The sequence below is a fragment of the Octopus bimaculoides genome, chromosome 19, assembly GCF_001194135.2.
Source record: "Octopus bimaculoides isolate UCB-OBI-ISO-001 chromosome 19, ASM119413v2, whole genome shotgun sequence".
Taxonomy (NCBI): Eukaryota; Metazoa; Mollusca; class Cephalopoda; order Octopoda; family Octopodidae; genus Octopus; species Octopus bimaculoides.
The window spans coordinates 47,625,191-47,636,134 of NC_068999.1; the positions used below are offsets into that span (position 1 = coordinate 47,625,191).

General features: G+C 34.6%; 2 protein-coding genes across 5 annotated transcripts in view; one reads left to right on the forward strand and one right to left on the reverse strand.

Moving 5' to 3' along the window:
• Positions 1-10,944, forward strand: part of LOC106867524 (USP6 N-terminal-like protein) — a 38,640-nt gene that overhangs the window by 13,715 nt on the left and 13,981 nt on the right. For 3 of the 4 annotated variants that reach the window (XM_014912427.2, XM_052974683.1, XM_052974682.1), the window contains exons 2-4: positions 200-255; positions 4,210-4,283; positions 8,657-8,742. In XM_014912427.2, the coding sequence (XP_014767913.1) occupies positions 252-255; positions 4,210-4,283; positions 8,657-8,742 (164 nt within the window). In that variant the 5' untranslated portion in view covers positions 200-251. Of the gene's footprint in view, positions 1-199; positions 256-1,785; positions 2,013-4,209; positions 4,284-8,656; positions 8,743-10,944 lie in introns of those variants that run through there. The other variant, XM_014912421.2, reaches the window with a different exon arrangement.
• LOC106877016 (translin-associated factor X-interacting protein 1) overlaps positions 4,657-10,944 on the reverse strand; it is a 40,590-nt gene continuing 34,302 nt past the window's right edge. Inside the window, exon 17 of the mRNA XM_052974680.1 lies at positions 4,657-4,724. Within this exon, the coding sequence (XP_052830640.1) occupies positions 4,691-4,724 (34 nt within the window). The 3' untranslated portion in view covers positions 4,657-4,690. The remainder of the gene's footprint in view (positions 4,725-10,944) is intronic.

The following is a 10,944-nucleotide window of genomic DNA, read 5'->3' on the forward strand; positions in this document are numbered from 1 at the left end:
TCTCTCTCTCTCTCTCTCTCTCTCTCACGTATTGAATCAATACAATATTATACTCAGTGTTGTGTTAACCTCGATTATTAAAAGTATGCGGTCTGCAATTTGACAATTCTGTTGAGAAAATACACAATTGGAAATAACTGAAATTAAAAAAAAATTTTTTTTTAAATGTTTATAAATAAAATTTTCTGTTTTATTTCAGGTTGATATGGAATTTCTAACATGGTGTAAAGTTAAAGTATTTTCGTTAAAACATGTGTAAGTATATATTTTCAATGATCGCTTGAATATGTAATCACCCTTTTTAGATAATATCTATAGAACTATGAAAAATTTGAAAGTCAACCATAGTTGTTGCTCATCACCAGTACTTTGAAGACTATTTATGTCTGCTATTATGGGTTTGATAGGTCTGCTGCACAGTATATTGTTACTCATCTTATCTTGATTCGCTCTTATGTCCTGTGTGAAGACTAACACCCTGAAGTTTCTACTTCAGACCACACCGTCAGCACATGACACTTTCATCCATCATTCATTAATGATGCATCAGCTGATGGTTTTAATGTCAGCTGCTAAAATCTACAGTTTATTTTATTTAACATGGCACTTCCAGTAGATCAAATAAGTCTTCTTTGTTCCCAGTTTTTGCAGATCCTCCACTCAGGACTGCAGAGTTGACTCACTCTTTAATATAAAGTATTGGAATTTCTGGTTTCACACATTTTGTTTTCTGCATTAAAACCGCTCAGATCAGACGAAGGGTTTCTATGGAAGAGAATCTGTTAGAAGCAATTCTGTTTCTGAGAGCATTGATGTTAGTAAATTATGGAGATGATAAGGCAATTTAGGATTGTCTAGTTTGGAAATTTTGGTTATGTTCAAACTGGGGAACATACATCAAGCATATTCGGATTGATAATGACATTGCAATCTCATTCTTGGTCTGCCCTTAGGTTTCCTGATGATTGGCTTGACTTGAAGACTTCTGTTTTGCAATTCTTTCCTGTGATACTTTATTCATAGTAGTGGAACTGTGATCTGTTCTGTCAGCAAGGAGAAGTAACTCAGCATTGAGACACTCCCTAATATCCAAGCTATGTACCCTGTTGAGTAAACATTACACCAGAGAGCCTTTGGAAGAACATCATTTTGGCTGTGCATGCATTCTAGGGATGTGGAATCAAGTTACTGAAGCCTTTGTCAGATTGTGTGATCCTGTCATTATTAGAATAATTTGAGTCTTTTATACAATGAACATTATGTATTAGCATTTAGTGAGAAAATATTTTCTTGTCTAACTAAAATCTGAATTTCAGAATATAAATGAAGAATAGCTCTTTTGATTCTTTGTAATCGTGTCATCTTGGACACGCAATCTCAGATCAAGAGACTTGCCAAGCAACTATCACTTGAAAACTTTACTAACTTTTTCAGAAACATGCCTTGTTTTGACTTTTTTTTTGTTATTGGTTTTTGTTTTATTTATTTATTATCCATTTGAAACCTATTTTCCTTTATTTACTAGTGATTCTATCTGTACCCATTGTTTAAAGTTTATTTATGATAAACTATAAATCAGGTAAAAACAGTTCAAACTGAAACTATTTACTGTCACAGAATAATTTCTGATAGCCTACCTCCCTCTAGTGCTTGTGTATAGGAGAGGGTGATTGTTGTCTTGTTATAATAAGCTATATTGCCTATCCTCTAACCAGGTTATTCTATTTGACATGTAACAATATCCTGCTGCTCTTCAAAATAGGTCAGCTTGTGTGGACAACTGGCTTTATACATTAGTTAGCTCCTCACCAGAATCAAATCAAAGATGACTTCACTCATTATAACTGGATGGCCTCTCATCTTTCTATCTTTTTCTATCTTCAAATCTCACTATGTTTGTTGAAATTATTAACAACCAGAGTATAGACACCTACCTAGCTGATGAATGTTATTTCTTTTTGACTTTGTCATGGGATCATTTTTACAGCTTTATATACAGTTAGAACATTCAGGTTAGTTGACATTATCATATGCCTATGGTTCTTTTCATCCGGTGGCCTTACAGCAAATAGCTAAAATCCTCATCATCGTTGTTGTTGTCATCTTCAGGATTATTATTATTGTCATTATTATTATTATTATCGTCATCATGGAGATGATAGTGTTGATAAAGATTAGTGATAATAATAAAAATCATTATTATTTATTGTGATTACTATTATCATCATCACTGTATTATTATTATTATTATTATTATATCTTTACCATCATCATCATCATCTTCATTTTTTTTTGTATGCATGTTGTTTGTTTTCATGCCAAATTAGATTGTTCTAATCAATGTTGATTAGTAATATATCCCATATAATTATTTAATGATGTACTTTTGTGTCTCTCTTCTGCATGTTTGTGGGGGAAACTGAAGACTGGGTGATATGCTGGTGTTTGTAAATAAAAATCTATCCTTTATTTTGGTCTGTTTTCTATTATGAACAAGTATTTTCAATAACCTGAGTACTCCTGTATAGTTCTTAGGTGGACTGGTGCCCTGGAAACATTCTTTTGTAGCTCGATTATCATTTTTTTTAACACACCCCATTTTACTATCCCCGCTCGTTTAGCTATACCCCTGCCCCACATTCTTGTAACATCCCAGTAAATGTCCCCTCCCTACTTGTGTTTATTGATATGTTATGTCTACAGCATATGACACCTCAACTATTTTTTATCTTTATGGTTTTTAGTGACTGTCAGAATTGATTCTTGCTCCGCTCTCATATGTTTGTATATATAGCTGTTGTTTCTATATCTCAGATTTTTGTATTTTATTTTCATAAGTGTTTTTTTTTAATTTTACCTAGGAATAAGTTGATTATTTAAATATTTGTTATACTTGGGGGTGGTCATATTTAAGGTTTAAAGGTTAATTTGATATATACCAGTTAGCAATTTTGGATTCTGACTTTCAGACTTAGTTCATTTTTTTTTTTTTTTATGCAGCAGATTGTAATTAATTAGCTAATACCCTTTTAGTTAAAATCCATTGATTAATATCCTCTTCTACCAAACTTTCACTGTATAAGTATAAAATTACTCCTATTTTTAGCAATTTAGTTATCATTGTTTTAATTTGTATCATAGCTTAGTAACCCTTTCGATACCAACCCACCTAAGATCCCCTTTGGTTATATGATGTAAACCTGCTTCATGCTGGTCTAAGTTAAAACATCCCATTAAAATTTCCTGATAATTTATATTTCAAACATCATCTCACCAATGACAAACCTATTTTACTAGATTCCTTATTTTCAAAATTAATCAAAAGGATGGGAGTGCATATGAACAGAAATTTGGTAACAAAATGATGAAATTTTTTAAAAATAAATGTTTACTTTTAAAATAATTGGGAAACATTTGAAATAACTATCACTACCTTGTGGAAAAGAAAAAGGGTAAGAAATTGAGGAATAGAAATATAAAAATTGTAATTTGGTGGTGAGTGGGGAATTCTTTTAGAAATATAATTCCTATTGCATGAAACACTGGAATGTAAAAAAAAAAAAAAAAGCACCCCTCCTCAATTCCTTGTCCTTTTCCTTCTTCATAAGATACTGATAGCTATTCCAAAACTTCAAATAATTTATTGCAGTTAAATTAAAATTAAGCTGCATTTCGGTTACAAATCAATGATATTAAAAAAATTATATTATTTTAGATTTTTCCATCTAATAATTTCATTAAGTTAGGCCATGTTTTAATGATAATGGATGTATTTATCAGAAAACAGGGATTTGATTTATTTATCTTAAATATGAAAGAAGAATTACATCTCATTCGGTTTTGAAAATATGAAATAACAAATGTGATTGAATGCATGTAGACATAGATTTACCATATTTTCAGGCATACAAATTGAAATTTTCAGACCAAAATCTACATCCCAAAATGGTTAGGTGAATTATACACTAAGATGACTTTGGAGGACTAAAAATTCCATGTGAAATGCAACAGGATTTATAAAGACGGTGATGATGTTTGAATGTTTGCATTGTACACTACATCAATTTATATGCTTGGAAATGCAGTAATTGGAGAATTTGGTACCTAAGCATAAAATATTGCAATCTTAGTTTATAAGAAGCAGTAATAAGCAAACTACTTTTTCTCTGGGTAAAAAATATTCTAAAAGGCAATATTGATTTGTTTCAGATAAGCTCAGTGATTATGAAGAACTACAACGAGCTGCTAAAGAAAGAGAAGAAATCTGGCAGAAATATGACAAGGTGCAGACTTTGATATCATTTCCTTTCTTTCATTGTCAAATTCTGAGGTGATTCTGGTCTTTTTAAAAAACGGTTTAGTCTTTGAGACTAATGAAGTTGATTGATAGGATTCGTGTCAATGTGGAACTTGTTTGTTTATTTATTTTTATAATTTGTATATATATATTTTATCATAAATGCAAAGCAATAGCACGGAGGAATCTACATAAGCTTGAATAATAAACCATGATATGGTGAGGGATTACTGTATTCCGACTCTTGTTTTTAGTTCAAATCCCACTGAGGTAAATCAACTTTGCTTTTCATCTTTTCAGGTTAATTAAAAATCAGATGAGTTCTAGAGTTGATTTAACCTACTAGCATTTAAACTGGCCATATCCATCCAAAATATTCTCCCTGTTTTGTGTTCAAACTGGCCAGATCTGGCCTCTCACACCAATCCTACAATATAATTGTAAAAATTAAGTTACCTCATCAAAATCTCAAAAGCTACAAGATAATGCATGATTAATTAAAAAACAATATGAATAAAAAAGCATTATTTTTAATAGAATAATGTGAATGTTAAAGGGTTAATTGAGACTGGTATCTCCTAGGCTTCATTAAGCAATGAGATTTTGGTTGAGAATGTTGAGTGAATGTACTTAATGTTGCTTTAACAGTAGGTGAAGGTGTTAACACCAGCAACTACAATATCTGAGTGAGGAGCAGTGACCTTCAGACATTATCAATTTTGAAATGCGCCTTACTGGCACTTGTGCCGGTGGCATGTGAAAAAACATTCAAGCGTGGTCGTTGCCAGTGCTGCTGGATCCTCTTCTTGCTGGTAAATACTGATCATCTGTGCTCTTAGCAGGGCAATGGGAGATGTTCCAAAAATATTTTGACCAGAAGGATCCAGTTCATACGTTGGAGTCAATGAGCAAAAGAAGGCAAGCATGATTTTTTTTGTGGCTAGGGATAATCGTACATTTATCTTGCTTGTTTGTGACAGAACCTGATACTTTCATTATTCTTCTGGTTGAACACCCCGGAAATTTAGATCTGTGATTAAGACAAGGACGAAATCATTTTCTTTCATCGTTCACCTATTTCCACTCCATATATAGTATGTACCTGTCTATAATCGCTAATTATGAGCTATGGAATCCTGAAGAAAAATCTCTTTTGTGTATAATATGTACTGGGTCCCCCCCCCCCCTTCGTATTATGATTTATAGGAGTGTTAGTTGGATTTATTATAATTGCTGTCTAAAGCAGATTGATAAAGTTCATGTATCCTCAAAACAAAGAGCAAGCTCAGAAGTGACCTTTGAACTTTCTCTATGTAGGCTGTAAAAGTGTATCTATTGTAAAGTCGGCCAATATGGAGAGATAGAAAACGCATAAAGCAGAATGAAAAGACATTAATTACACTACCATTTCAATATTTCCATTCCTTTCTTTCAGTAGAAACATAAATAATGATGGGTTTTTTTTTATCATAATTACATGATATTTCAGAAACAAAAGTATTTATTTATATTCATATTTTGATAATGAGTGTCTTTATGTACTATTACCACCTTCATTATCATCCATGTTTTATGCTGGCATGGTTGGATGGTTTGACAAGACATGACCAGCTTGAAAACTGTGTTGGTTTTCCATTATCTGCTTCAGCAAGGTTTCTGTGACTGGATGTCCTCCTAACACCAGCCACATTATTGAGTTTACTGGGTGCTCTTTGTTCTTTTCTTTTGTGGCACCAGCATTGGTGAGGTCGTCAAGTAATTCACAAGACACAGTGGATGTACAGTATTAAAGGAGATGTATTTGTGACCATACTTTTCCAGTTGTTACCCAATGTTCATGACCACGAGTGAGGATAGGCATGAAAATCTAATGCTTAGGTTTAATAATTTGAGAAAAATAATACATGAATAACGTAAATCCTCGAGTATAATCCTCACATTTTCCCCAAAATTTAAAGGTCAAAATTTCTAGTGCATACTATATACGAGGTTAAAAATGAAAAATATTTTCAAAGTGATAAATATGTGAAAGGCAATTTACTTAATATTTATTTTTCACTGACGTTATTACTGTTATTTCTTTATTTTCTGCAAACAAAGTGCACAAAAAAGCTACACGTTTGCATTATGTTATATGTACAATAATAATAAAGGACGTTACCGTATATACGTTTACAAAACAAGGACGTTATATCGACCTCCTTGACTCAAGTTAGAGAAGTATTATAGACAAGGTTTAGGTTTTTCAGAGGTACAGCCCCCCAAAAATCCCCTGCATATTATACTCAAGGGCGGACTATACTCGAGGATTTACGGTAAATATGGAAGTAAACTAATCTGAAATATGGAAGAGTGTATTATTCATACATGTGGGTGTGGTGAAGACAGTCCAGAGTGTTGGTTAGAGATGTAGGTGGGTGTGGTGAAGAGAGTTTGGTGTATTGGTTATCAATATAGGCGGGTGTGGTGAAGATAGTTTGTGGGGGTTGGTCAGTGATACATGTGGGTGTGGTGAAGTGGGTTGTGAATGGTAGACAGTTCGGCTTCTGGTAGGATTGATGTGGGAGGAATTTCAAAGTAAGTTATGTTTATTGATATCACCATGATTTCAGAAAGAGATGCTTTATGGTGAGAGGTGTCTTCAATAAAGACAATTGAACTTATGGTGGTGAGCTGGTAGAATGGTTAGCATGCCGGGACGAACTGCCAGGCAGTATTTTATCTGTCGTTACATTCTGAGTTATTCTGCTGAGGTTGACTCTGCCTTTCATCCTTTCGGGGTCGATTAAATAAGTACCAGTTACGCATTGGGGTTGATGTAATCGACTTAATGCCTTTCTCTGTCCTTGTTTGTCCCCTCTATGTTTATCCCCCTGTGTGCAATAAAGAAATAAATAAAGATAATTAAACATTGCTGCTGTTTAAATGAGTACAGAGAGTGATTGGTGATTTTAGAGTAATGAGTGAAAGAAAGAGAGAGAGAGACCAAGAGTTTTTGTTGGTGAAATCTTTGTGGAAGAAACAAATGGCAGATTAAAGTGAATTCCATGTACCTGCAGACACCATTTTCAGAGTGAAGTAGGAATATTGTGGTGTAGAGAGGAGTTGGAAATAGGAGGAGAGAGAATATTAGTTGTGGTTTATATGTTGAAAAATGGAAGACTGCATTGATGGATGTTTTAGTTACGTAAGAAATGGTGGATGGAGTGAAATAGGTGGTGCCTGTGTGAAGAAGATGTAGGTGGGGAAGATGTTCCAGATAAGCTGGTGTTCTTGGAAGAAAGAACTGAAGTCTTTAGTGGAGGGATAGTGAGTAGAGCTGGTGGTTGGGGGTGGTGGTGAGTGTAGTTTGTATTCTGTGAATGGTGAGTGTAGCTTATAGTTTGAGAGTGATGAGTGCAGCTTGTATTATTTAAGAGGAATAATTATTACAACCATAAAAGGGACAGAGGGTAAAGTTTGATTGTGTATGAGTAAGAATGTTAATGAGAGAATTTCTCCCAATCAGCATGTCTTTGTGTAGGGTTGTGTATTGCAGTAGTAGCCATAGCATAGCAGACATGTGAATATTAGTATAATGACTTAATTAACATTACAGTAACAACATCAGCTAAAGTCATTGAAATATTTTCAGTTAAGAGCAACGTACATAAAGAAAGCAAGTAATCTTTTTTGATTTGTTTATTGTTTGAAGGTGTTGGTGTGCGAATGTGGATTGAGTTGGGTAAATCAAGTTCATTGTTATCTGATGGTTGGAATCCTTAGCATTTGGCTCTGACCAATCTACAGACAGAAAATATCTTGAAATTTGTATCCATCCATTAGACATTTCATCAATTCAACCCTTTTTGATATCAACCTGCCTGAGACAACACCAAGTTTTACAGCATAAACTTACTGTTTTAACCCTTTAGCGTTCAGATTACTCTGTCAAATGTAATGGTTAGGTTATTTATTCATGTTTTGAATTAATCATACATTATCTGATAGCTTAAAAATTCTGATGATGTGAGTTTGTATTTTTAGGAAGACATTGTAGGGTAGCTGTGAAAGGCCAGATCTGGCTGTTTTGAGTATAAAACAGGTAGAAACACGTATGGCCAGTTTAAATACTAAAGGGTTGCAGCGGTCTAAATTATAATAATCTTTCATCTAAATTTTATGCTAATTTGTTCCAGACCCCATCTTAATAATGAGAAAGTCATTTTACTAAATTCTTCATTATTTAAAAAAATTAATTGAAACAAAGGCAGAAATATGGTAACAAATGGGTTAAAGCATTCTCTTTTTCCATTGTTAAAATTTCATATAACATTGCTAGCATTTGAAGTTCATAACAGAATTTAATTTATATTTTAGGGTAGAGAGGAAGGGGCTGAAATTGAACCCTGGGAAGACCCCGAATTTTCTGTGTATCACGTTACTGATCGCTATGGTTTTATCCAGTAAGTATATAATTGTTTCACATATTTTTGTGGCTTCATTAGAATATAATTGTTGAAAAAACATTCTACAATATACAGCAGCACTAAACTAAAATTAATTTAACGTTAGTCATATATCATAATTATAAACCTAACACCTACTTCCTGTACTTGTTTAGGAAACGTTAATTTTTGATGCTATAAGAAAAACATCGTTAATATTGAATGCTGTAGAAAAAAAAAAACATTGCTAATTTTAGATGTTATAGGAAAGAAAGAACATTGCTAATTTTGGATGTTATAGAAAAAAAGGCATTGCTAATTTTGGCTGCTATAAAAGAAAAACATTGCTAATTTTGGATACTTTCTGATGTTTTTAAGTTTCTTTTTTATGTGATATTTATGGATATTTTAAACTCTAAAATGTTTGGATATGTAATCACATACCTAGTGTGATTATATGTCCAATTATATTAATGTGTGTGTCTATAAACTGAACCACAAAAGAAATGTCGCACACTTACTAAATAGAAACTGGTTTATTAACAGACTACCATTGCATTGATTGAAGAGTGTTAATTAAGAAACTGTTCTTTCTTAACGAGAAAACATAATTTCCTGAAACATGTTTGGTGTCACATGGCATCACGTGATGACGGAGTGTCCTGGATCCAAAGAGATGAACTCAATATTTCGTCTGACCACCGTTAGCATTGATAACCGCCAAGCATCTTCTGTGCATTGAATGCACCAAACGATTGATGAAGGCCATGGGGGTAGCAGCCCACACTCTATCAAAACTTGCCGTGAGTTGTGCCACAGTTGTCGGACTTGGACTGATGTCATTTAGCCTTCTTTGGATTTTGTCCCACAGATGTTCCATGAGGTTCAAGTCCAGACTTAGGGTAGGCCACGTCAGTATCTGGATGTTGTGCTGTTGGAAGAAGTCTGTTGTCAACCTGGCAGTATGGGCACGGGTGTTGTTGTGTTGGAACACGGGATTCCGATGACGGACAATGTGAGGCCTCAACACTTGGTATATGTAGTGAGCAGTGGTTACTCCATTGCCCTGGCCTTGGCCAATGTTTGGGAAGGCCACCGGTTTAAGTTTCTGGTTGAGTGCAGTCTCACTCCATACCATGATGCTTTGTCCTCCCCTTGAGTTTCTCTCCACCACACAGCCATCAGCATGGCATTCACCCCTTCTCCAAATCCTAGCTCTGCCATCTGGCACAGAAATGCAATATCGACTTTCATCAGAGAAGACTACAGTCCTCCACTGCTGATATCGGTAGTTCTGACGTTTTTGAGCCTACTGCAGGTGTGCCTGTCAATGATGACTGTGAAGACAGGGTCCCTAGCCGGACATTGACAAGACAGGTTGAAAGATTTCAACTGGTGGTGAACTACTTCTGCACAAATTGATCTGTGGTGAGTCCCTATGGCCTTCTTAGCTGATTCCATTGCCCTCCAGAATCGGTCCTGCAAGTGCTGTTGGTGCAGGTGGCGATCTTGACATGGCATTGTAACCCTCAGTCGGCTACTGCATGGACGGTCATCCATGCTGTTTGTGGAATTGTATCGTTCCCTCATCTGCTCAATTGTCCAAAGACTGCAATTCAAGTCATTAGCGATGACCCATGGACGTTGACCAGCATGGAGACGTCTGATGGCCTCCTCCTTCTGATTTCGTGTCAGCCTTGGCATGCTTGCTGCATTTGGGAAACGAATGGCAGGTTTGTAAATTTGGGTGCCTTTTATACCCAATGAGTCAACGTTTTGCACGTGTATCATGCTTTTCATAAAGATGCATTCACGAGCATTACTACGTTTGAACCCTACATGTAATCCTTGTGCTTTCAAAAGAAAGGAGTGTTGTGGGTCGGTGACATCTTCCTGATGTCAAATTACTTTGAAATGTGATAAAATCCATACAATCTCAATATCATGTGTGACACACAATATTTTACAGTGCAATGTTCTTTCATAGTTCAGTACACACACACACACACACTGAACTACATATAAATAATTTACCTCATAACCTTTCTAAATTTAATATTTTATTTCCTGGTGTCAGATTTTTAATGTTTCTCTCTCTCATCTTTTTTCAAAAACGAGAAGAATCTAATGTATTTTTCTTCAACTTCAAAGCATTCAAGTTATCAGTTTTGGCCAGACTAGTTCTTAGAAATAAGATTATAAATTTTTGAAGTTTTAATC